Genomic DNA, 26295 nt, shown 5'->3' with positions numbered 1-26295 from the left:
AAAAAAATGTATGGGACGGTCGCTCACTAACCTCATCATAGTCCTCATCCACACAGTCCTGCTCATCCAGTTGAGATTTTCCCTACGTTTCAAAAAAAAAAGAGAGATTTCCCTAGCGACTGGACATGTATCTTATTGTGATACACATACTATTAAAACTTAGCAAATATTACTGAGGGCTTGTTTGAATGTGTATGTATTTCTCTCGATCCATAAGTGGAGTGGATTAAAGTGGAACCAATCTACTTTAACACTTGTGGTTTAATATAGATACATGTACATCCAAATAAGACCTGAAATGGTTTAGCTCCTCTCCAACTTAACCAAGGTATTGTTTAGTTTCATTTTTTTTTTTGCAAAATGAGGATTGTAGCATTTTTATTTGTATTTGACAAATATTGTTCAATTATGGACTAACTAGGCTTAAAAAATTCGTCTCGCAAATTACAGATAAACTATACAATTAGTTATTTTTTATCTATATTTAATGCTCCATGCATGTGACGTAAGATTCGATTTGATGAGGAATGTGAAAAATTTTGCAAAATATTTTAGGAACTAAACAAGGCCCAAGTATGATCCACCAGAAAGTAAAATTACTTATATGCAAGTACAGCTTAGCCATCATTCTCTCTATCTATTTATATTAGAAAGAGGCTATCGCTAAATCAAAGCCTAAATGTCATAGCTCGCTCTTTAAAATACTTTATTTTTTTTTCATGTTTTCTAGAACCGTTAAATGATGTTACTTCAACTATATTGTGTTTAGGAGAAGGATATCGCTAAGTTTGGCCCGTTATTTAAAATCATGGTTAGTGTAAGAGAAGGGCAAGTTGATAGACAACCTAAAAAAGACTTCTTGTTACTTCATTGTGTTACCGTCTGCGCAGAACTTGAAGATTGTTTATTAAGGCCTTGTTTAGATGCGATTTTTTTTTGAATTTCGCTACTGTAGCACTTTCGTTTGTTTGTGGTAAATATTGTCCAATTATGGACTAACTAGGATCAAAAGATTCGTCTCACGATTTACAGGTAAACTGTGCAATTAGTTTTTATTTTCGTCTATATTTAATGCTTCATGCATTTGTCAAAAGATTTAATGTGATGGGAAATCTTAAAATTTTTTTAGTTTTCGGGGTGAACTAAACAAGTCCTAAATAGAAAATAACAAAAAGAGACACCTACCAACCTTGTCACGCATGGCATTAAACACCAAAATAATAGCTTGTGGCTACCAATGTTACTACTTGTAGAATAATCACAAAGAGGAGATTGGAGTGACCACATCAAAAACTAGACAACTGCTTCACACAGTCACGATCTTGATTGTCAGCGATGGATTGGATATCATCAAGATAGGAAAATTTTGGAGACTTATTTATTCTAATTTGTCATCATCTCCTCTTACTAGAAACCAAACCCTAAAGAAACTAGTATAACCTAATAGAAACTAGACATTTGTAAGACATCGATCCTCTGGCACTATAACCTATTAGAGATCTCCATAGGACTTACTCCCTAGCCAACTGCATATAATACCTGTCAATTGGCCACCGCATCATGGCCCCAAAAGAGATATCCATATATAATATACCTTTGTCAATGGGCCACTATATAAAATCAGGACCAACGAGGGTTAAAAAAGTTAGTAGATCACAAGCTAGAATATGTGCTTCTGTATTTTTGTCAGAGGAAGCAATAGTTGCCTTTACTGTCGCTTTGATCTTGTGAAACCATGGTGATCTAGACGCTAGACGCCGAGGTAGAGGCAAAGCTGCTATTGAGCTTGTTGCTTTGGGATTGCCTAACGGCCCCAAAGGAGATCAGAGGGGAACAGAGGCGACACGGCAGCCCCAAAGGAGATCAGAGGGAACCGAGGCTCGTCTAAGACCAATGAAGCCGTTGGTATTTACGATTTCATTTTCGTCCAGCTAAACATGGACCCTAAATTAGCTTTGACACTACATCTGATACATAGTTCCGTATCATTTCAATCATAGGTAGCGATCAGTTCAGTAACCACAATGGCGGCATTAAGTACAGAATAATCAATAGATGGATACGCTCCAAAACATAAACATTAATTACAATCCATTGTTTTTCAACTTCTTTCCAAAGACATGAAACGAATCACAACACATAGTATAGCGAACAGTACAACTTGGACCAACAAAACCCATAAGCTTAACAAACAAACAATGGGCCATTCCCTTCTCCCCTCAGATACTGAACAAAATTATATGGCCAAAACAGGGGTGCACATGAAACGGAGCAAGCAAGCAATAAACAAGCATACAAATGTTAGTCGAGTTCACTGCCGAGAAGATGGAAAAAAATTAGGAACAACTGTAATGACATAATTTGTTCCTGTCATGCCCATTTGAACTTTCAGATCCATGATACATAATACTCCAGGAAAACTAAATCAGTGCACAATAGACTCCAACTACATACAGAACAGCCCACTATAAAAGTAAGTCCTCAGGTACCACAGAAAATTTCCACACAATTAGGTTGTAAATTGTTGTTCCAAGGAATCATAAAATGTACGTGATCATTATGACATGGACAGCCCAGTTACAAAGAACCCTCACTAGGTTACCACATTGCATTCGATTGCAGAACACGCTACAATGATGCTTGCACTACTAATAAAAACCTAAAATTCACAACCTTATGCGTGCATAAATCAGATAAGGAAAAAATAGAACAAAATGGAAGGTACTCAACCTACACAACTTAGATTAGGAAACAAAACAATGGAACAAAATGTAAGGCACTCAACCTTGGTGCTCGCGCTAGATCTTGCCCAATGTTTAACTCACAAATCTACATCATACCAGTTCAGATGGGATACCGAATTCACCTGGGGGAAGGAAAAGCTAACAAAAACCTTGTTATAGCTTAAATAGATCAGAAAGAGCTGCACTAAAAACAAAGGTGCTTCCTGTTAAAAGGAGCCTACTGTTGTTACATAAAGGCTCTTGTGGCCCCCCTAATTACAGATAATTAAGAAACCTTCTTCAAAAGCTGGGTCTCCAATTCATATGACCAAGCTGTGGTTGCTGATAAGCCCCAACTTGCGGGCCTGGAGCTGCCACCCCGACCCCAACATTGGGACCAATGGCCGATGGCACCTGTTGATGCACCATGGGGTGCGGACTTACAATAGAGGGAGGCTGTTGAGGATGGTACAAGCCTGGGAACTGCGCATGAGAGGATTGAGCTGTAGCATTGAAAGATGCATTTGCTGGATTTGGCACAAAAGCACCAGCCGTTGCTTGACCTGGTATGTTATAATATGAAGGAACCTGCAAAGGTGGCATCTCTCTAGCTGACTGAATCCAGATGTCAGATGTCTCGACCTGTGGAAGACACTCAAATTAGTAAAATGAAACGAACGGACTCAGAAACCATGAACACTATTACAGCCTAAAGATGTTTTCGCTATAAGATTCTCTTAATAGGAAGACTGGAAGAGAATGGCACCATTCCCACCTGATTTACTTTTATACAGGGTTAAAGTACTCCATCCATAAACAAACGAAGAGAAAGTCCTATTAAATAAAGTACTACAAAACAACAACGAAAAAGATACCAATACTCTCTAATTTGAGACTTGATAGCATTCAAAAAATTGTAAATTGTACCTGTGGAGTTGAGGCATAAATGTTGTCCTTGTACTTCATCCTATTGACATCATCAACACCAACTGCAGCTCCAATAACACCAGGAGAACCCATTGTGAAACCAGCTGGATGAGTGTAATTTCCATAGCCAGAAGGGTTACCAGATGGGACTGGTTTATACTGTGAAACTCCATACTTCACACCTCCTGCAGTTAAATGTGAACCTCCACTGGGCATCTGAAGATAATTATTTCCATTTGATGGATAAGGGACATTTGGCGAGTAGTTTGGCATAGGCATGGGATAAACTGGAGAATAGAGTTGTCGATATGGCATGAAATTTGGAAAATGTTGCACATGCATTTGAGGGTACATCTGTGCTGCAGCTTGTTGCTGAGAGATATGCTGCTGCTGCTGCTGTGAAGAGATCGGAACAGGGCTGTTGCTCACAATCTGTGGATTTAGGGCCTGCAACAGATGTCACAATTTAATCATGAGATTCACTAAGACAGCATTACACAAAAGAAGAAGCGAAATTGTCTTTATTTTTTTTCTTAGAACGCAAAGTTATGTTAGATGATCAGCTGCTCTCCACTCTTCTTTTGTCATAGGGACTGATCCTTTGTTTTCATCTCTGCCTGTTTGTAGAACAGTAGCTGGTATTGTAGATTTTAGTCAAGTAGTACAGACAGTTTGACCCTGTTAGTTGGTAGAATTCAGAGATGGCCTCACTACTTTTGCTATGACATGTACATATGGGAGAGTGCTTTAGGAACAAACGTCCAAGTGTCACAAAGTCCAAGTGCAAAAACCAAGACTGACTTCTTGAATTTTATTTCAAAGTAAGCAGAATAAATTTCATCAACTACAACCCAGCAAAGCGTCCCGTGTTGAACTTGCCGCAGAACCATTTTAAAAGCAGTCCAATAAGAAGAGAACAAGGTAGAGATTATTAAATCTGGTAAGTGGATTAAAACAGGACTCATTAGCAGCCCTGGTCAACATGATGATGTGCCAAGACTAGTAGACTGCAAGGTGGGCACTATAAATTAAGCTGCCTAAAGATTATATCCAAATGATCACAAGTAATAATAATACAGAAAGGACTACAGGAGAGCAGTTTAAAATCAAAATACAGTGCTACCTCAGATGTGGAAGGGAGAACTTGTGAGTGAACATTAGGTTCTGGCATCCTGAAGACTTGCACAGCATTATCTGCTTCCGGATTTTCTGAAGGATACCCCTGATGAGAGCAAGGGATTGTAAGCAGTAAATAACAGATTTCTTCCATATTACTCCAGTTAAGGATATATGCTGATTTGAGATACAAGCAGTCAACATCGGTAATATTTCTCCACCAGTATATTTAGGTTCATTTAAGTTGGCCATATGAAAATGTGTTTGTTTGATTTCAGAAGTACTAAATATTGTAACATTAGTATTTCTACAAATACTAGAGTAGGAATTAGTTTTTGAAGTTGTATTTTGAAAATGCCAACTATATCCAGAAAAAACAAGTTTTTTGTTGACTTCGGAAAGTAATACAATCAAGGAGACCAATTAGCAACTGGAGTTTAACATTTACCTGAGAAGAGGAAGCTAATACTTGCGGATGTACATTAGGCTCCACCAGTCCATATAACTGGGCCTCATTTGTTGTATGCATATTAGGATCTTCATGACCATAAGCCTGCAGATATTCAAGTTCTACATGTCATGGACGATGCCAAAAAAACTCTGGAAACGAGAATTGCAACTTCACTATAAGATAATCTAGCAAAGAAAATGCCAAATAAAAAATTCTTCAACCATGTGAAGCATCAACGAAGATACACGCTGACAAGCCAATTATACAAATATTCCTATTACCGAAAAAGGAGTCAAAGTCGAGGTAATTTGGGTGCTGTCACCATCTGCTGCTCCAACTGGAGTGTCACTCTGAACTAAGCCCAGGCCATCATCATTCTCTACTTGCCCACTCATTCGATCACTATCCTCAGATGGGGGCAAGGAAATCTCAGCCGTTGACGTGGACAGGTGCTGTGAAGATCTAGCTTGCTCATCCATGTCATCATGTCCAGCATCCAAACTATCATCTTCACTGACCTGTTGAACTGATTCTTGTAAACTACATATAACAAAAAGAAATGTCAGAGGAAGGCATATTATTCTCCAAATTACCTACGTAATGTACCAGAGTGCAAGAATAGCATTCAGAAATGACATGCGATAATTATTAAAGTAAAACAAAAGAAAGTATGATTAGAATTTATCAAACATAAACCAATAATAATAAGTTACAAATGTACTTAATAAGAATCTTAAAACCAAATGATATGCCAATAAAACTGCAAGCTTGTAAACTATTTCACCATATAAAAAGAATATAGATGCTTAGGTAGAACATAGCACATTAATAATTGATGTGACAAAAACTATTGAATCAAGTTTATTGAATAAAGTATTTTAACTAAAGAAAAAAAAAACAGGAACTACATAATCTAGTTTATCAGTATTCAATAATAAATAACTTCAAAGGGAACAACTTGCTGCCACAACAGTGCTTGCTACAAGATTATCTTCTCCTTGATTAAGATAATTGGGAAAGGTTCACCTAACTGTTCTGGTTGCTCAGTGTCTTGTGGGGTCGAGGCAGGTACTTGTTCTGATTCCAAGCCGGATGTGAAACTGCCAAACCTTAACTTTGTCTGCTCATATTCTGGCACACGAAGATGTTCCGGAATAATAACATGCTCCACCTCATGCAAGTTAGCTTGTGAAAGTTTTTCAGACAACCTGTTTACATCCGGTGCATTAGCATTTTCACCGTTGCTAGCTGATGGAGATGCAGCATCAGCTATATTGTTATCTGCATCGGTGGTGGGTGCCTTCTTTGTCGATTTTGGCTTCCACTCCTTAATAGGGTGTACTGTTGAAGAGAAAATGTGTCATTTTATAAGAAGGTTTGCCTAAAAGCACTAGATATAATGGATAAAGAAAAACTAGAAGCTAGAAATCAAGTGGCAGGTATAATTTCTTTCAATTTAGCAATTCTGTGGCAACACAGAACATTTCCAGAAACAGCATTCTAAGTTACAAAGTCATTGTCAATTAACAAGTATTTCGGTGAATAAATCTTAACAGGTAGTTATAAAGATCCTCAAACAAAAGCGAAAAGTAAAAGTACAGTTAGAATGAAGTAACATGAGAGCCACCAAATTTTTATATATATGGGAAAAAGGGATTGCTCGGTGGTCGGTGCAGAAAAACACCACGCAAGGTGGGGACAAATGTAAATGGAAACACACAAAAAAAGGAGAGCACAATATGTGGTTTCCTGGAATACACAGTACATAATATACCCAGTACTAAAATTGATTAAAACCACTTGGAGAAATAATTGTCTATCAAAATATCTGCAGTATGTTTGGTCACAAACTTAAAAGATATAAAGCACATCGCTGATCGCTAATATATATTTTTTCAAATTCAGTTCCCAATCCAAGGGAGTTGGAGAGTATTGAAGGGGATTGAGGGGAATTTTGACTTGTAGGGGATTGTATCCCAAAGTGCCCTCCAATTCCCTCGGATTGGGGATTAACTGAACAAGCCCTTACAAAGTTGCTGCTGACAAAAACTAACATTTTGATATCAACTCTTCTTCTGACAAAAATAAAAGCATAGACATCAGTGGCAGATGATACCTTTTTGGTTGCTAGTAGGACCCTGGTGATACCTGTTGACGTTTTGTGCAACAAAAGATCTACCAGTGGGCCTTCCACGAAATATTGTATCAGGTCTCTGGTTTTGTTGAATGTTTCTAGACATAAAAGGTGAGTAACGCCCAGATGCCCCTACTGAGGTAAAACTCCCCCTCTGAATATTTGCATGAGAAGAACCACTTGGCGCATGCATCTGAGAACCCGAACGGCCAGTAAATTGCCTAGTAGAATTAATAACTCCAACATGACGTCGAGCAGGTCCAACAGTTCCACCGGCAATTCTAACATTGGCTGACCCATGTGCTGGGTCAGAACCTGGAAAGTGCTGCTCGTTCTGAGAGTTCTTCAAATATGGCTTCGCATGCTTCTGTGTAGTACCTTGACCATCCCTCTTCCCTTGAGTTGTATCAGAGTGGGAATTCTGCATAGCATTTTGATGTGTGATCTGGCCGTCTGAGGTTGTAGCAGGTGAGCGGTTTCGACCAGACTGAACAACAGTACTGAACATAGACAGCCCAGTAAGGGAAGTATTAGTTTGATTATAACAAGATGGTCATATGCAAAACAACTGACCATAAAAAATAAGGAAGATAGCAATTTTCATAACTGTATTTTAGACATTTGTTCAATGTATAGTTACAAAACAACAACAAAATGGCCATAGCCAACACATAAAAATAAAGTCAGAAGCAACAGAGGTTTCAGTCAACCCGGCTACCTGCCTGCATGCATTCACCTCAAGAAATGTACCCTCACCATAACAATGAAACATCAAACCTAAAGCACTTATTCGTTTTCACATTATCAAATTAGGGTTTGATAGAGGAGGCAATACGATGGTTACAGTCAATGAGATAACCTTTAGATATAAAGAAATTATTAGGAAGTTGAATAAGTACTTGATAGCTGCATTATAATCAGTAAACTTAACCGGAACTAAAAAAATGATGACAAGATTGTTTGACAAACAAAAATGAGTGCACAGGACAGTAAGAGCAGCGGCAAAATTTGTCACACAAACAATACCTCCTATCAGACATTTGAACATTTGCTGAACCTTTGTGTCCTAGTTCTGGTCTGTTCTCCACCACACCATGTTGAAATCTGTTGTCTCTCACAACCCGAAATTCACGGCTAGGGCCTGCATCAAGCAATCAGTAAACAGTCAGGTGGAAACCTGCAAGTTACACAACCATAATATTGCACATATGTCGCGCCATATGTGAAAACTGCAGAAGCTTATGTAATGGGAAGCCAGGAGCAAAGACAAGCTGGAGACAAACAAGGTTGCGATGGAAAACAGGAAGCTATATGTTTCATCATTGTCTAGAAGCTGGATCACTAGAAATATATAAAGATGATTGGAACTATCTTGGCAGTGAAAGAAACATATCTATTCTATGTTACTAAACATAAGATCAGAATTACAAATGGTGACCCTCAATTATGTTACCTGAATTCTGACCCTGATTGGGAGTTCTTCTTTGATCATTTTCCATCCTTTGGGTATGTGGCTTCATCCACTGTGAGCTCTGCTCAACTTGTGCAGTACTATCAGCAAAGCTCTTCTGGCCAGCACTCTAACAATGCAATAGTTTTTTTCAGCATGACAGAATAGAATAGAAGAATAGCAATGTATGATTTTCAGCATTACTGAAGTTTCACAACGTGCATTACACAATACACACTTTAGCAAAGAAGCAATGAACCTAACATGCTTCCTGAATTGATAGAGAACTAATTTCATTTCTTCATAGCCAGTGCTGAAAGCTCACCACAAGGGGGTCGGGGGATGACAAGGAAAAAAAGCAAGAGAGAAACACATAAGTGCCAATGAAGTGTTGTGGAATGCATGTGCTGTGCAGAAGCAATGTGTAAGTCTCATCATATCTTACTCCTACTCCCTCCATTCGAAATTGCAAGTCATTTTAGCTTTGTCCTAGGTCAAACTTGCATCTAGTATTTGGACTTTGGAGGACAGGTTTCTTTTGCAAGCCTATTAAGTGACTGTGTGTACGGAATTTAAGGGCATAGAACCCCAAATGTGCATTTTTGCTTTCGATTGCTTCAGAACATCTTGCAACAAGAATATGTACAAGTATGCTAAAAATAAAAAGGAGCAATACAAAAAAGAAACGACATTAGGTTTAATCTGTAATTTTACCGTTGCACTGAAAATTTACCCAAACAGCAAATGCATACCTCTTTCTTTTTGTCCCTTTTCCTTTTCACTTCATGAAAAGGATCTGCAAATACAAACAAACGATAAAAACTTTAATCACAAAGAAAACATGAGGAGAAATACTAGAGGCAATATATATTGCAAACAATGGCATCGCATCCATCAAATAATAAACATCCCACATATCAGCACCATACAAAACGCCAAAGCTCATTTACCTCCCCCCAAAAAAAAATCCTGGAGACCATAACAATATCTAATTTTATAAGCTGGTTAGAACCCACGCCCTGTAAGCAATAGTAAGCACTGCCTTTTACAAATGCACAACATAGAAGAGAACATGAAAATACAAGTAGCCAACAACTAAAGTTAACAATTTGACCCTGCAAGAGTATCATGAATACATAAATCACGACCCTGGTGATTAGTATCATTAATCAATAGACCATTAAACGCTGAGCCTCCTAGCAGAGCCCCCCGAAATCCATATAGCCCGAAAACCCTAGACCGTACGTGGGAATCCCCTGCGCCCCCCACGGATGCAGCGGCAGAGCCGACCCAATGCGGCTCAGCGAGCGCCCCAAAACCCTAGCTCCCGGCACCGGTACGAGATCGATCGAGTCGAGGCGACCCAGATCGGGGGAACAGGGGAGAGGAAAGGGGACCTTGATTGAGCAGCTTCTGCGCCGTCTCGTTGGGGTCCATGTTGGACTCGCGGAGGGTGTCCAGGATGTCGGCGTCGGAGTGGCCGCCGACGACCTCCTTGATCGACTGGATGGTGGTCTGGATCGCCGCGGTGGTGGTGGGCGAGCGCGCCGCCCCCGCCCCCGCCCTGTCGGAGCCGCGAGCCCCGGCGCCGCCGCCGCCGCCGCCAGCCATGCCCGCCGCGAGAGGGGAGATCGCCCGAACGCACGCTGGGACGGGGGAGCGGGTGGTGGTGGAGGCGCTCGCGATCGCCGCCGGAATCGCATCAAACGACGCGAGGCCCTGGGTTTCGGGGGGGTGCAGTGGGTTTGGGTTTTGGTTTGGTTGGAGTGGTTGGGGCCGGCCGGGCTCGGTGGGTGCGTGGTTTTCCAAGGGAAGGGAATTGCGGGCAAAAAAAAAATTATAGATGGAAATTGAAAGGGTTGCGGTGCGCGACTTGCGAGGGTGGTGGTGGCAGCTGTGCACGAGTTTTACGGCCGAGGCGGGGGTGCGTGAACGCGGGGTGGTGGGGAGCAGAGGTGTTGAAATGACGGATATACCCCTACGTTAGATAGCTGTGAGCGCGGAATTTTTCCGTTTGGTAGGGGGGCGAGGGGTGGAAGCGTCATCTTGAATGGCGGTAGGGTAAATTCGATTTCGTTTGAGCACGGGCTACTACTATTCTTGTTTGTATTTCAAGTCAGGCTGATTCTGTGGGCCGGGCCTGCGTTCCTCGCACTTGTGGTTTGGGCTTTTCGCCGGGGGCCGTCTTGCTGGACCAAAAAGAACAAAAGATTTTCCCTTTTTCTTTTTTTTCCCTTTGCTTGTCCCTTTTGTTTCAAGAAATTCTCATATTCTAACCGTTTGAGGTCCTGTTTTGGGAGCTTCTAGAAGCTTTCCTATAGAAAGTTCGAAAAACTAGAAGCTCCTCCAAACAAGATGGCTTTTAAGGCCTTGTTTAGTTCCAAAAAATTTTGTAAAATTTTTCAAATTTTCGGTCACATCGAATCTTTAAACGTATGCATGGAGTATTAAATATAGACGAAATAAAAACTAATTGCACAGTTTAGTCGAAATTGACGAGACGAATCTTTTGACTCTAGTTAGCCCATGATTAGACAATATTTGTTAAATACAAACAAAAATGCTACAGTGTTGATTTCTCAAAAAAATTTGAAACTAAACAAGGCCTAAGCTGACAAAAACTCCCTGCATTTTGTATTAAAAGCACAGCAGCTTTCCGAGTTCTTTCAGAAAGCTTTCCGCCAGAGTTTTCAGCTCCCAAACAGGGCCCCCAAGAGATTGAACATATGTTCCTAGGTACTTCCTTCGTTCCAAATTATAAGTTTTTTTTAGCACATCCATTTTACTATATGTCTAAATATAATAATATGTCTACATACATAAAAAAATGGATGAATAAAAAAAATTTAAACAACTTATAATTTATAACGAAGGGAACACGTTCGTACATACTCCGTATACTGTAATATTTTTTTTTTGCGAAGGTATACTGTAATATATGCTAGTTATGGCACATTTCGGATTCAGCAGGTTATGGTTTGGCTTCAATATTTCTTCTTGTCTTTTATACTGCAAAATATATGCTAGTTATGGCACATTTCGGATGCAGCAGGTTATGGTTTGGCTTCAATATTTCTTCAAACACAGCTGCGCGCTGAAGCATGGCACGTCTATCAATTGTCCTACAGAGTTTTCCCAAAGAAAGGGAGTAGAATTGCGATACAACACATCCCAAAAACATGTTTACAGACTTGACAACGGAGATCAGTCATCTCTGTGATAGACTTTCTAAACGCTAACACGAAGAAAAAAAGAATACTAGGCCTTGTTTAGATGCGAAAAGATTTTAGATTTCGTTACTGTAGCACTTTCGTTTGTTTGTGGCAAATATTGTCCAATCATAGACTAACTAGGATCAAAAGATTCGTCTCGTGATTTACAGGTAAATTGTACAATTAGTTTTTATTTTTGTCTATATTTAATGCTTCATGCATGTGCCGAAAGATTCGATGTGACGGGAAATCTTGAAAACTTTTTGATTTTTGGGGTAAACTAAACAAGGCCTAAATGTATGATATACATGTCCAACATGTGAAGTTCCCAACCGTTCGTACATGTCAGTCAGTCAGTCAGTGCTACACTGGTGGGTGACTAGGCAGGCATCTTGAGGCACAGCTTATCAGAGCGCGATTTCATCGAGTCATTGACCAGAACGTCAATCAATCGGTAGAGGTCTCCTCTTCTTTGCATCTCCAACGGGAGGTTCTCCCTGCAAATGTCCCTTGATCAAACCACAAACACAGGACAGGAGCAACCAAAATCGATTTTTTGAATCTTAAATTCTCAATATCGCGTGCCTTGTAGACTGTATCGTGGTGAGGTCCATCTCGCCGATGACGGTCGCTTCCTCATGCCCAGCTGCCGCAAGCACTTCACCAAACTGAAATAGATTGCAAAAATAAATTAGCCACCAATCGTGTCTGAACCGAAACTGTCAATTGGGAGAAGATACAAAGCTGCAAATGCTTAGCTTTTGCTGTTTCTTACTGGTCCGATGAGGCTCGAATGGCCCCAGATCATGTAGTCCGAGTTCACATTAGGGTCTCGCGCCGGCGAGCAGGTTGCTACAAACAGCTGGAACCAAGAAAATTCAGTAACCCTGCCTTGATTTTACGTACATTTTTGGTACAATAACAGAAGAGGATATGTACCTGATTGTCAACGGCCCTGATGGAGTGAAAGGGTAGAGGGGAAAACAAAGTCAGTCAGATAACTACTACATGAAGAGATGGAGTTTTCGTATCCCAACTTGAACAGAAGTTCACTACTGTATTTCTGATGGCATCGTGATCGTGGCACAGAGAGCAGAACTGATGAAGAGCAAAAGGCTGGAAAAGCTGTGGCACTGTAGCGAACCTGGATTTCTGCATGAGGTCCCAGAGGAGCTCCCCGGTGCTCATGTTGAATGCAGAAGGATAGCATATCAGGTGCGCACCTGGTTTGGCAATGGCAAGTCACACCTGTTATTAAGCTGTTCATGGAAATGGGAGAGGATCTAGCACTGCGTGACGCCAATGTAGCACATCCTACAAAAAATGGTGAAGCATACCTTTTGATCTGTACAACATTGCAAGCTCTGGAAACCGGATATCATGGCATATTCCTATGCCAATGCGTCCAACATCTGTAACGCATGTGCCAGAAAGCTATCACAAAAACAGAAGCAGATTCCTACTGTATGCAGAATGCGTTATCACAAAAACAGAAGCAGATTCCTGTGCCGATCCGTCCAACATGAGTGTGTGAGCTGTAAATGTACTTCTGCAGCTTTACAAAATCTCAGCGTAACATGTAGGAGACCATTTTCAGACATGAAACAAGGTGCACAGTAAAATGTCGCCACAAATATGCTCCTACCTCTGAAGTCACCAGTTTACCACGTACCTGTGTCGACTATAGTAGTTTCTTGTCCACCTGTGAATGTATCAGATTCCTTGAGCGTGATGTCTCCTGGGATGTCAATCTCAAACAAATGCAGCTGAAATTGCCCATTTTGTTAGCAATCAATCACTGTGCAGGTCCATCCAATTACCAGCTGCAAATTACTCCTACACCTAAAAATCTGGATTCAGACAACAGCCTCTCCAGCTGCTGTACTTACTTTCCTATGCTTGGCCAATATCTTTCCATCCGGTCCGATGACACAGCAGGTGTTGAACATCTTCCCAGACGCCTTCTCGGGTATGGATCCACCTACAATGGTGATCTTTTTGGCGGCGGCGACCTCCGACAACATCGAGATAGACGGCGACTCTCCGCCGTCTATGTCTTCCGCGTAACTTGCCAGTGTCTCCATTGCGTACGAGCAGCTCCATATCTCCTGAAGCAAAAGCAGAGGAACGCTGCCAATGAAGCAATGCTTATAACTTTCTGCTGCCTTCATTCAGCTGATCAGGCGGCCTTAATCTGTCCTAATAGCACTTTTAGTCTGCTTAGTAGTTAGCGATTTGTGGTTTGAGGCGGTAAACACGTCAGTAACTGACAGAGAGAGCGGACGACGACTTGCCGGCAGGACGACGAGCTTGGCGCCGGCGTCGGCGGCGGCCTCGACGCGGGCGCGGGCGCGGGCGATGTTCCCGTCCTTGTCCGGTGTGACGGCGAGCTGGCACAACGCGACCTTGTGCTGGTCACACACAAGCGAACAGACCATGAACGGATATCACAACAGTTAGCTTGGGCGACCGAACTGAAACAGGTGAGACTGGATTTCCGGCGAGCATGAACATGGTGCGCACGAATTAGGATTTCAGACTTGTCTCAAAAAACGATTAGGTCTTGTTTGGATGTAGTCGGATTCGCATCAATCCACATGTGTTGGAGTGGATTGGAGTGAAATTTAAACTAAATTCTACCACAATCCACTCCAACACACGTGGATTGAGGTGAATCCGACAACATCCAAACAAAGCCTTAGGATTTCAGAGTTCAGACTTGAGAGCCGAGATCTGTGTGGTTTGTATACCTTCTGCATATTGGCTTTGATTTGAGAGGACGGAGCCGCGGCGGCGGCGAGGTCGAGGACGAAGCCAGGCTCAGTTCGATACTTCGACTGGGAGGCAGGACGATCAGGATCTGTGAATTCTGGAGAGATGGAAGGAAGTCTGCTGGGGTTGTTGACTTCTGTGAGTTTCTGGCTTTTCTTTATGTGCTGTTCAGTAAAAATATAGTCTTTTATCTGTGATTCACCGTAAATATCAAAGAAAAAAAAGGGTTCGACGGTCTTCAGCAATATTTGTTTATTTATCTAAATTTTTGTTTATTTATCTTATGCCACTTCTATCTATTTTCCTTCAAACGGTGTTAAACTTGTGGAGGAAATAACCGCTCCGGCGTTAAGTCATGGTGAGCCAAGTTTCTTCCGTTCCCTCTACTGCCACTCCAAGTTGACAAGTTAGCTTCATTCAGTTCTGAGAAAAATATTTCCTTAGCCTAAAAAAGTGTTGTTTAGTTTTTTTTCTCAAACTTGCTTATTTCGTCTTAAAACAAAATTTCTTTGGTTTCTTAGTCCTTCCACTAATTTGACTCTTTTTACCCCTGGCACCGAAGGCTACCATTCACAAGTCTTTCACTCATCAATAATTTTTCAAAAATAAGGCATCGTTTAGTTCACCCTGAAAACCAAAAAGTTTTCAAGATTTCCCGTCACATCGAATCTTACGGCACATGCATGAAGCATTAAATATAGACGAAAACAAAAACTAATTACACAGTTTGTCTGTAAATCGCAAGACGAATCTTTTAATCCTAGTTAGTCTATGATTGAACAATACTTGCCACAAACAAACGAAAATACTACAGTAGCGAAATCCAAAATATTTTCACATCTAAACAAGGCCTAAGGTACTCCCTCCATTTCAAATCACTTTGACTTTTTTATACATCCAACATGCTATGTATCTAGATATATGTTATGTCTAAATATATGGCAAATTCGATGTACCAAAAAGTCAAAACGACTTATAATTTAGAACGAAGGAAGTACAATAAATTGAAGCATCGAATCATTTTTTTATTTTTCCAAAAAATATTTTAAATTTAGGGGCCAAATAAAAAAAGACCAAGAAACTAAGCAACACTTTTTTTGGGCCAAGGAAATAATTTTCTCTTTAGTTTTCTTTCATTTCCTCTGGTGCCACTTCGTCTGAGCTGCTTTAACTCAAACTTTTACTACTAGGCTCTATATGTTGTCTTTGTTACTGTGATAATATAACTAATAGATTTTATTCATATTGATTATAAGCATTTCAAAGATAAAATCAAAAAAAAAGGTTATCTAGTCATGAAGCTTAGGTAGCACTTATTTTATTTTTAAAACACCGTAGTAGTTTTTTTTTGACAAGTAAGCAACTTTATTAACAGCACATGGCTGATAGAATGTTTACAGAGGCTATTGTTACAGAGTTGATTGCCCTAACAAGGGGACAATCATTTGCATGACTAGGATTGGAACAACTGAATTCATATTGGAACTGATTGGAAGTAGTAGCTTGAAAAGCCTGTCTTGCCAAAGAATCCACCATTTGATTTTGGGTTCTTTTAATTCTTCGCACCTGTGTACCGAAAATTGCCAGCAAATTTGCTGCATGTTGAGAATAAGGCTTGATTCTCCGGTCCGACGGGTTGGAGAGATCAGATTGGTTTAGAAAATTCACCAGCTGTTGATTATTAGAGAAAATGGTGTATCTTGTGCATTGGATCTGTTTTAACAGATCAGTTGCTAATGCCAAAGCTGCAGATTCTGCCATCAAAACAGAGGATGATTCCTGCAGAAGAGCTTTAACAAAAATACTTATTGGAGGATGTTCATCCGTATTAACAATAAAAACTCCAAGTCCTGCTTGTGAAGTGTCTGAATTAAGATTGTCTGGCAATGTGGCCGCATCCGTGTAGCATCTGGTTCCTGCAAAGGAGGAAGGGAAAGAGACCAGAAAAGGATCTGAAGAGGTTTGAGAACTCCTTTGCTCAGTTCCTGCAGAGGTATTGTTAGTGAACAGGCTGATATCTAGAGAATTTGGGTTTTGTAGCGCATCCAAATGAGCATTGATGCGGGCAGCTGCTGCTAGCCTGATCTGATTTGCAGTCCAAGTTTTTCTCTGGAACCTAGTATCATTACGAGCTTTCCAAATATACCAGAGAAGAAACAGTTTGTTACATAAATCATGGTCAGTTATATCATTTTGGAAAAAGAAAGATAACGAAAGCTGAACACCATCATCTTCTTCTGGAATTTGATTAGTGAGGAAGGGAGGGTTGGCTGAAGACCAGACTTGGTTTGACACAGTACATGTGAAAAAGAGATGCTGATCTGCCTCCTGCTGCCCACAGTAAGCACAGTTCATATCTATATGAATAGAGAAAGTTCCAGCTCTTACTGCAGTAGCAAGAGCTCTTCTAATAAGTCTCCAAGCAAAGGTTTTGATATTTGGAGGTATTAACTTACACTTCCAGATGCTCTGAAGAATTGTGTTGCCTTGCTCCGAAATGCTTCTGAGTCCTTGGTTTGGGAGCTGGTGTATCTGCAAAGAAGATAGATGGGAATATGCAGCTTTAGTGGTACAAGTTCCATCTTTGGTAGGCGTCCACCTAAGAACATCATTATCAGTATGAGGAACAATGGGAGTAGACTCAATATTGTGGACAGCCTGATCACCAAAGGTTGTGCTTAGGAGTTGGTGGTTCCAGGTTAGTTGGAATAAAGTCACGTAATCACATCCTCGACATGCTCACATGTATGTGCAAAAAGAAACATTCACCGTAACATTAGACTAGAAATTTTATGCTTTGCAACATTAAATCAGCGAGAAAACTAACAAAACCAAGTACTAATAATTCTTGGTCGCCTTCATCCTGACTTGTTTTGCGAAATTATTTAAAGCAAACAAATCTTTTTTCTTTCTCTATCCCAATTTTTGGGCCAAACCTGGCCTGAGCCGGCCTCGCTCCTTTCCCTACCGGCCCAGTGAGCGCTCACGCCCGAGCGTCGCCGACTCGCCGCCGCCCGCTCTTCTCCCACCCGGCGTCAGTCCGACCCCACCTCGCAGTGTGACGCCGAAACGTGGCTCAACATGCGCCGTGCCCATTGTTCGCAGTTTTTTTTTTACAAGTAGAATGCGAGAGTACGAGAATAGAGAGGAATAGAATGAACTCGGAGTGTTTGTTTATTCATTGATCACGGGTATTTATACAGTCGGGGGGAGAGAAAACTCTCGGCCCAAGTAAACTCGTGCCCACGATGAGTCGTGGGTGATATCACGGAGGTGGAACCGGTCTCCACGGGTACGTGCGTAGTCGTGGGTGATATCCCGTAGGCCGTCGTGGGGGAAGTCGTAGTTAGGATAGATCTCCCGTAAAGGGAATCCGAGGAGATGAGATCACCCCGGAAAATATCCGTAACACTCCCCCTTGATCGAATCACTTGTTGAGATCAATGAATCGTATTGCTCCTCCAAAAATTCCTGTAGGATAAAAACGAGGAAAAATACGTGTGTATATGTGCTATGGTAAAACTCCTTAAAACCGCTTGGGAAAAGAAGGAGAAAGTTATAGCACTTAATGATTGCCTCATTGTAAACTAATATGAGAAAACCTTTGCAGGAGAAAACTCATATTGTAGTTTAGAGGACAATATGTGTTTTTGATACTCCTTTAAAAAACCCCTGTGGGGAAAACAAGGAATATGACACTCTTGTGTTAATATTATCTCATTAAAAACTCCTTATGAGAAACCTTGTGAGGAAAAACTCATAGAGAGAAAAGAGTATAATATGATGGTGTAGACAGGCCAATGTCTAGGAGATTTCTCCCCCTGAACTTTGTAAATCCCTAAGTCGTCGCATACCAATTCCTTTGACACATTTTTCAAATGAGGAAGCTGGTAGGGACTTAGTGAATAGATCAGCGAGATTGTCGCATGATTTGGTTTTCAAGATATCAATCTCTCCTTTTTTGTTGTAATTCATGAGGATAGAACAACTTTGGAGAGATGTGTTTGTTGATATTGCTCTTGATATAGCCTGTCTCCATCTGTGTAACACAAGCAGCATTATCTTCATAGATAATGGTTGGAGCTATGATAGCTTTAAGACCACACGACTGCTGTATGTGGTTGATCATTCTGCGAAGCCAAACGCATTCACATGAGGCCTCATATAATGCGACTATTTCAGAATGATTCGTGGACGTTGTTGCCAAGGTTTGCTTGGATGATGTCCATGATATGGCGGTTCCGTTTTGTAAGAATACGAAACCGGTTTGTGATCTGCCATTATGGGGGTCTGATTGATATCCAGCATCGGTGTATCCTATCATCTCAGGATTTGTTCCTCTTTGGAAGAATAATCCGAGATCCCTTGTGCCATTAACATATCTGAGGATCTGTTTTACTCCTGTCCAATGTCTCTTGGTAGGAGCGGCACTGTGCCTTGCTAGCAAATTCACTGCGAAAGCGATGTCAGGCCTGGTGCTATTGGCAAGGTACATCAGTGCTCCAACGGCACTAAGGTATGGGACATGAGGTCCTAGGATTTCCTCCCCCTCATCTTGTGGTCTGAATGGATCAGTGTTTAGTCCCAAAGACCGAACAACCATAGGGGTTTTGGAAGGATATGCTTTGTCCATATTGAATCTCTCCAATACTTTCTGGACATATGCAGATTGATGCACAAAGATTCCAGTTGAAAGATGCTCAAGCTGTAGGCCTAAGCAGAATTTGGTTTTACCCAAATCCTTCAACTCGAACTCCGTCTTAAGATGTTTGCATGCCTCATCAATATCTTGTTTGTGGCCGATGATATTTAAATCATCAACATACACCGATATGATGCAGAATCCCGTTTGGGATTTCTTGATGAAGACACATGGGCAACCATCACTGTTGGAGTAGCCCTTCTGCAGAAGGTACTCGCTGAGTCGGTTATACCACATTCTTCCCGACTGCTTTAAGCCATAGAGTGATTTCTGTAGCTTTACACAATACATGTTGCGATTTGTGTTTTGATTCGGTATTGGGATTCCGTCAGGAACCTTCATGTATATGTCCGAATCGAGTGACCCATAGAGATATGCAGTCACTACGTCCATCAACTGCATAGATAGACGATTTTGTACAGCCAGAGAGATTAAGTATCGGAATGTTATTCCACCCATGACTGGAGAGTATGTTTCATTGAAGTCAATGCCGGGTCTCTGCGTGAACCCTTGTGCTACAAGCCTCGCTTTGTGTCTCACCACCTCATTGTTCTCGTTCCGCTTTCGGACGAAAACCCACTTGAATCCCACAGGGAATACTTGTGGAGGTGTAGGTATTACTTGTGAGAATACCTGTCTTTTTGTGAGCGAGGATATTTCTGCTTGGATTGCATCCTTCCATTGGTTCCAGTCCGAGCGCGTTTTGCACTCTGCCATGGTCTTAGGATCTGGATCATTTTCAAGGATTTCGACAATCATTGCGGAGAAATATGAGTCGACAATTGTAGTCTTTCTATCAAATGACTCTCCAGTTTCTGCATAGTTGATGGAAATTTCGTGGACCCTTTTCGATGCATCATTATTTCCCAAGATGGTCGCATCAGGGTATTCCGATGTCCCAGCATCAGTAATTGAGTGCACTGTTGATGTGGGATGTGAAGGTTGAACCTCCATTGGGTGTTTCTCAACATGAGGTTGAGCTGCATTTACTGGATCAGAAGATTTTGTCTTCCGTTTCCTTTGCTTGCTAGAAGCTGTATCCGTGGAGATAGCCGTACTTCTCCCCCTCTTACTAGGGAGTTGAGTAGTTTTGTTTGGTACCTCTACTCTTTCCGGTACATTTCTCGCTGGATTATAGGATTTTGTAACACCCTTATAATCAGTAAATGCGTCTGGCACGTTGTTTGCAATGTGTTGCAAATTTATAATTTTCTGAACTTGGAGTTCAGATTCTGAAGTATGTGGATCTGAGTTGGGTATGTTTGGGGCATCCCAATTGATTTTCTGGCATTGTTTGTGATGTGGTAAGTCTCCCCCTAATGCCGGAAAATGATCTTCATTGAAGATACAATCAGTGTACCGGGCCGTAAAGAGGTCCCCTGTGGTGGGCTCCAGATACTTTATAATCGACGGAGATTTGTATCCCACATAGATCCCCAATTTTCTATAGGGGCCCATTGTTGTACGCTTCGGTGGTGAGATCGGTACGTATGTAGCGCAACCGAACTTTCGCAGATGGGAAATGCTTGGGGGATTTCCATGTACTAGTTGCAACGGGGACGTTGCATGGTATGCAGTTGGTCGCAATTGAATCAGTTCAGCAGTGTGTAAGACTGCATGACCCCAACATGAGGTTGGTAGATTGCAATTCTGCAATAGCGGTCTAGCGATGAGCTTGATTCTCTTGATGAGAGACTCGGCTAATCCATTTTGTGTGTGGACATATGGGACAGAATGCTGTACTTGTATTCCTAAGGCCATACAATAGTCATTGAAGGCACGAGAGGAAAATTCAGCAGCGTTATCCATCCTAATGGATTTTATTTGATGTTCAGGATGTTACGCTTTGAGTTTGATAACTTGCGCAATTATTTTGGCAAAAGCATGGTTTCGTGTCGATAGCAAAGACACATGAGACCATCGTGTGGATGCGTCTATTAGAACCATGAAGTACCTGAACGGTCCCGATAAAGGATTTATCGGGCCACATATGTCCCCTTGAATGCGTTCAAGAAAGTTGAGTGGTTCAACTTTGATTTTGAGGGAAGAGGGCCTCAAAATTAATTTCCCTGTTGCACATGTGGTGCAAGTATAATCTGAGGATTGGGGAAATTTTGCATTGGTTAGCGAGTGACCAACAGAATTGCTAGTAATTTTTCTCATCATCCCTATGCCAGGGTGACCAAGGCGATCATGCCAAGTTTGGAATGCATTGACATTCTGAAAAATTACTTTGTACGCAACATGTTGTACGGGTTTTATGTATGAATAGTACAATCCAGACGAAGTTGAGGGAATTCTTTCGAGAGTATCTCTGTCATATCCGTTATCCTTTGTAATGAGGAGGAACTCCTCATTATTTTGGTGATGGGTTTCAATATGATACCCATTTTTGCGGATATCTCTATAACTCAATAAGGTACGAGTTGAATCAGGATACAGCAGTGCATCCTCGATTGTAATCGTTGTACCCATAGGGAGCGTAATAATGGCTCTACCAGAGCCTGCTATTACTGCATCGCGTCCAGCGATTGTTAAAACATTTCCTTTGCTCTTTGTGAGAGTTTGGAAATATTTTATTTCCCTGAGTATAGAGTTAGTGGTGCCACTGTCCACTAGGCACATTTCCTCATCCATCGGATTGACTCTCGTACAATCTATGAAAATAGAGAATATAAAAGAGAATGAAATTCTCAACATGAATATATATGAAATATAAACATTTATTGATGTTGAATTGTGCATAAGTCAATGAACATCAAACAGAGTGCAGCAAAAAATAAATTGTCAATTATTACAATCCCGAAGGCGAATGATGAAACTAAAATCTCAAATGACTATCAATCTAGTTGTAGTCGGCGAACAGATCATCAGAATTGTATTCAATGATCATGTTGTTGGTGGAGTCATTTGCCATGCCATCAGGTGGAAGAGGCGCCATTGTGTTGCTCGGTCCCGCTGGGGCGGGGTTGGAACATCCTGGGGCTGCCAGATCGTTGAAGTGTGCTTCAGACGGTTGTCCACCTTGGTTGGAGCGTCCTTGGTTGGAGCGTCCTCGTCCCACGGAATGCAAGTACAGTTCCACAAGGTGCTTAGGGGTGCGGCATTTCTTAGTCGGGTGGTTGTAGCAACCACACTTTGTACAAGTTGAGGACTTGTCTTTTGACTTAGAGTTGTTGCCTTTGCCCTTAGCACCTCGAGGCTTACGGGGTCCCTTGCGCTTGTTTTTGCCTTTGGAGGATCTAGGATTGCCATTCTTGTTGGCATCCTTTGGTGTCTGTTTCTGAGCATTTGCATGTACTTCGGGCAAGGGCTTGGCACCGACAGGGCCTTGATTGGAGTTCCATATGAGGAGCTCATTGTGCCTCTCAGCCTGAAGTAATGTTTTAATGAGATCAGAATAGACTGTGAATCCCCTCTCACGGTATTGCTGTTGGAGGATCATTTGAGCGGGAAGCATGGTAGACAAAGTCTTTTCAATTTTCTCCGCATCAGATGGCTCCTTTTCACAAAACCTCAGTTTGGAACTGAGTTTGTGCATGGCATGGTTATATTCATTCACAGATTTGAAATCTTGAATGCGGAGGTGGTTCCACTCATGAGTGGCCTCCGGGAGAATAACTGCCTTTTGTTGCTCATACCGCTGTTGCAAAGCAAGCCAGAGAGCCCGTGGGTCCTCTTCCATCAGATATTCAGCTTTGAGATCTGAATGGATGTGGTTCCTTATTATGTATAAGGCATGGTACTTGGATGGTTCAGACAATGGAGCATCTCCCTGTTTGGGAGTGTCAATTGCCCTATACATTCCGCGTAACGATAGACTCACTTTGAGATCCATCGCCCATGTAGGAAAGTTGTGTCCATCAAGAGCTAGCTCGGCAAATTCCTTCTTAGAAGAAACTTGGGCATCGGACTCTTTGGTGGCCATTGTCTACATGTTTATTTGCATAATATTAATTAATTGCGGGGTTGTAAAATTAACAAGAATGTAATTGCATATTTATATAACAATGTAAATTGCGTATATAAAAACAATGTAAAATTGTATATGTAAAGCAATGTAAAATTGCGTATGTAAGACAATATAAAATTGCGTATGTAAAGCAATGTAAAATTGCGTATGTAAATAACAAGGTAAACTTGTTTATGTGTAGCAAGGTAAACTTGCATATGTTTTATGGTATTTTGATTTCTCATTTTGTGGAACATAGGTAGTCACCATGGAGGTGTAGACCATTTTATATTTTCACTTTTGGGATGTAGTCCTTGTATGTTTATTATTAAATTTGGGAGAGCACTTTGAGGAATAAATCCCGCACTAGTATGAGTACTACCTTGTGGTCGCCAAAATAATAATAAAGTAAGGTGACATCTAGTGAAAAATAGTATTCCAAATAGGGAGAAAAATTGACCATAAAAATATTTACATATATACATGTGATAGGGAATTGTAAAGACAAAACGCGTTCGACATGTAATAAATTTTTCATTCATAATATGATTGCGGAATGTAAAAAAAAATATTTACAATGCAATATAGACATCAGTGTCTAAATTTACAATAAAATTAGACTAACAAGCTGATGTAATTCAGAGAATGAAAAATGCTATGTAAATAAATAAATTAGCTAATTCAGAAAATAAAATAGCCAATGATAACTGGTCCAGGCTGAAAGCTCGCAGGCCCCAACCTAGGCCTGGGCCACCAATTTGGCCCAATTGGAGAGGGGGGGGGGGGGGTGGGCCATATATAAACCAGGGGCTAGGGTTTCCAAACCCTAACCCCCAGCCCAACAGCCGCCGCCGCCAGGAGGAGCCAGGGCGGCTCCAACCGCCGCCGCCAGAGGACCAGGATGGGAGCGCGCCCTGCGCGTGGGCCCGTGTGGCCCCACCTCGATCCGCGCGCGAGGGGCCGCGGCAGAGGAGTGGCCAAGCCACGCGGTCGGGACGCGACCCGCTGTTCGTCGCGATGAGGGCGCCGTCGAGTCGCGCGGAGGCCGAGCTGCTCGGCCGTGGGCGCAGACGCGCGGGGGCGTGGTGCTGCGCGCGCACGGCGTGTCGGCGTCGCGCGAGGCTGCCGCGTCGAGCTGCTCGTTCGCGCCCTGGTGCTGCCGCGCCGTCGGGCGAGCGGGGACCGCGAGCGGGGGCCGCGCCGTGCGGGCGCGTGGAGCCGCCCGTGGCCGCGCCGTGCGGGCGCGTGAAGCCGCGGAGGACGCCGCCGTCGGGGGCCGCGCAGGCCGCCTCGTGCCGCGCGGCGCGCGTGGGCCGCGCCGTGCGGGCGCGTGGAGGAGCCTCGGAGGCCGCGCACCGCAGGCGGGGGGCCGTGGCCGTGCCACGCGCGTGCGGGCGAACGGGAGCTGCGGCGTCGGGTCACCGTGCCGAGGCCGCAACGGGCGTCGCGCGAGGCCACCGCTCGGGGCAGGCCGCTGAGGTCGCGCGGTGGTCCGTCGAGTCCGCGAACGGCACCTCCTCCCCCTCCCCCTCTCCCCCAGTGACGTTCTCAAGCCAGGGGAGCGCGTCCCCGAGCCGATGGCCCGTGGGGGACGCTGATCCACGTGCGGCGGAGACGCGCAGGAGGAGGTGGTGGCGGCGGTGGTGGTGCAGCGAGCGCCGGGTCGACGAAGTACGCCGGCAGACGAGTCGGCGCCGACATCCGCGCCGCGATGGTTGGTGGAGACGGACGGCGCGGGGGCGGGCTGTGCGCAGCCTGCTCGGAAGACGGCGTCGGCGTCGGGTACCGAATCGGCAACTGCGGCTCTATGCCCAGTGACAGCCATTGGCTGGCCACCATGGATGGTGGCGGTGGTGGGCACGGGCCGTCGCCGTGGAGCGGGCACCGAGGCCGGGGTGGAGCCGGCAAGGCGAGGACCGGCGCTGGAGGTGCTGGTGGAGTTGGTGCCCTCGACGGTGGCGCCGCGGGCGGAGCCGCGGATGGCGCCGCGGGCGAAGCGATGGACGACACCACCGAACGCCGTGACAGAGGGCCGACGTTTGCATGTCGGTTTCCCCCGAAACGACGTCGTACAGGAAAACGCCCGGGGTTCCTGTTGAGATCACGGCGTTCGCCCCGAAAGCGATAGCCGCGAGCCTCTCCAAGGAGTTCCCGGATGTCCTCCAGTAGTTCCGCCTGAAGGCGGTTGTTGCCGAAGTGTGTGCCCAATGTCCGGGCACGGTTCATCGCCATCCAGACGATTTGAAGGATGAGAGAAGCCATTGAGGCAGTATTACGACGAGGAAAAGGCATGATTCTACCTTGGGGTGATGCCCTAGGTGAAGGTCGATCCCTCGACGATGTTCTATCCAACCGAGCTATTCCCCTCTGGGGTAGGGGAGAGCGATGTGCTGATAACGTGTTACAAGTAGAATGCGAGAGTACGAGAATAGAGAGGAATAGAATGAACTCGGGGTGTTTGTTTATTCATTGATCACGGGTATTTATACAGTCGGGGGGGAGAGGAAACTCTCGCCCCAAGTAAACTCGTGCCCACGATGAGTCGTGGGTGATATCACGGAGGTGGAACCGGTCTCCACGGGTACGTGCGTAGTCGTGGGTGATATCCCGTAGGCCGTCGTGGGGGAAGTCGTAGTTAGGATAGATCTCCCGTAAAGGGAATCCGAGGAGATGAGATCACCCCGGAAAATATCCGTAACATTTTTAACCTTTTCTGAAAGACTGAAACTAATTCTAAAATTACAGTCCTTGGCTCCTTGCTTTTTTATTTTTTTTTAAAAAAATTATAGCCCTTGCCTTTTCATTTTATAAAAAAACTAACTCATTGGCCGTGCCGTAACTACAGTGCAACACCGC

General features: G+C 43.0%; 4 protein-coding genes across 6 annotated transcripts; 1 reads left to right on the top strand and 3 right to left on the bottom strand.

Moving 5' to 3' along the window:
• LOC8077326 lies at positions 2716–10640 on the bottom strand. Its single transcript, XM_002436617.2, has 11 exons — positions 10199–10640; positions 9554–9597; positions 8805–8931; positions 8378–8492; positions 7334–7851; positions 6249–6558; positions 5499–5757; positions 5215–5319; positions 4774–4872; positions 3651–4097; positions 2716–3365 (listed from the first exon to the last, which is right to left on the bottom strand). Exons 1-11 carry the CDS (start codon positions 10410–10412, stop codon positions 3024–3026), a joined length of 2580 nt encoding a protein of 859 aa, XP_002436662.1. The 5' UTR covers positions 10413–10640; the 3' UTR covers positions 2716–3023.
• LOC8077325 (omega-amidase, chloroplastic) lies at positions 12254–14958 on the bottom strand. Of its 3 annotated transcripts, none has more exons than XM_021448987.1 (10): positions 14764–14958; positions 14308–14502; positions 13903–14121; positions 13686–13779; positions 13351–13425; positions 13158–13236; positions 12953–12968; positions 12789–12875; positions 12599–12681; positions 12254–12510 (listed from the first exon to the last, which is right to left on the bottom strand). In XM_021448987.1, the coding sequence occupies exons 2-10, from the start codon at positions 14449–14451 to the stop codon at positions 12393–12395; spliced, it is 915 nt and encodes a 304-aa protein (XP_021304662.1). In that variant the 5' UTR covers positions 14452–14502; positions 14764–14958; the 3' UTR covers positions 12254–12392. The 3 variants fall into 3 exon arrangements, with proteins under 3 accessions (XP_021304662.1, XP_021304663.1, XP_021304664.1); XM_021448988.1 differs by having other exon boundaries at positions 14308–14424; positions 14764–14957; XM_021448989.1 differs by lacking the exon at positions 14308–14502 and having other exon boundaries at positions 14764–14957.
• On the bottom strand, positions 22333–23292 carry LOC8077324. Its single transcript, XM_021449754.1, has one exon. The coding sequence runs from the start codon at positions 23290–23292 to the stop codon at positions 22333–22335; it is 960 nt and encodes a 319-aa protein (XP_021305429.1).
• On the top strand, positions 24457–25567 carry LOC110431064 (spidroin-1-like). The gene is made up of 2 exons (XM_021449753.1): positions 24457–24949; positions 25062–25567. Exons 1-2 carry the CDS (start codon positions 24457–24459, stop codon positions 25565–25567), a joined length of 999 nt encoding a protein of 332 aa, XP_021305428.1.

This window comes from Sorghum bicolor, chromosome 10 (genome assembly GCF_000003195.3).
Source record: "Sorghum bicolor cultivar BTx623 chromosome 10, Sorghum_bicolor_NCBIv3, whole genome shotgun sequence".
NCBI lineage: Eukaryota > Viridiplantae > Streptophyta > Magnoliopsida > Poales > Poaceae > Sorghum > Sorghum bicolor.
Note: the sequence above shows the minus strand (reverse complement) of the source record. Positions and strands in the feature narration are given on the sequence as shown.

Bases quoted from the DNA above. Each gene is read 5' to 3' on its own strand.
- LOC8077326 (XM_002436617.2), bottom strand. From the start codon at position 10,412: ATGGCTGGCGGCGGCGGCGGCGGCGCCGGGGCTCGCGGCTCCGACAGG. The intron at 8,493-8,804 runs GTAACATAATTG...TGCTTGATGCAG, and splicing joins CAATCAGGGTCAGAATTCAG to GCCCTAGCCGTGAATTTCGG. The intron at 5,320-5,498 runs GTAATAGGAATA...GAATATCTGCAG, and splicing joins CGACTTTGACTCCTTTTTCG to GCTTATGGTCATGAAGATCC.
- LOC8077325 (XM_021448987.1), bottom strand. From the start codon at position 14,451: ATGGTCTGTTCGCTTGTGTGTGACCAGCACAAGGTCGCGTTGTGCCAG. The intron at 13,426-13,685 runs GTACGTGGTAAA...CATGCGTTACAG, and splicing joins AACTACTATAGTCGACACAG to ATGTTGGACGCATTGGCATA. The intron at 12,682-12,788 runs GTAAGAAACAGC...AATCTATTTCAG, and splicing joins ATTCGAGCCTCATCGGACCA to TTTGGTGAAGTGCTTGCGGC.
- LOC8077324 (XM_021449754.1), bottom strand. From the start codon at position 23,292: ATGTATAGGGCAATTGACACTCCCAAACAGGGAGATGCTCCATTGTCT.
- LOC110431064 (XM_021449753.1), top strand. From the start codon at position 24,457: ATGAGGGCGCCGTCGAGTCGCGCGGAGGCCGAGCTGCTCGGCCGTGGG. The intron at 24,950-25,061 runs GCACCTCCTCCC...GGAGACGCGCAG, and splicing joins GTCCGTCGAGTCCGCGAACG to GAGGAGGTGGTGGCGGCGGT.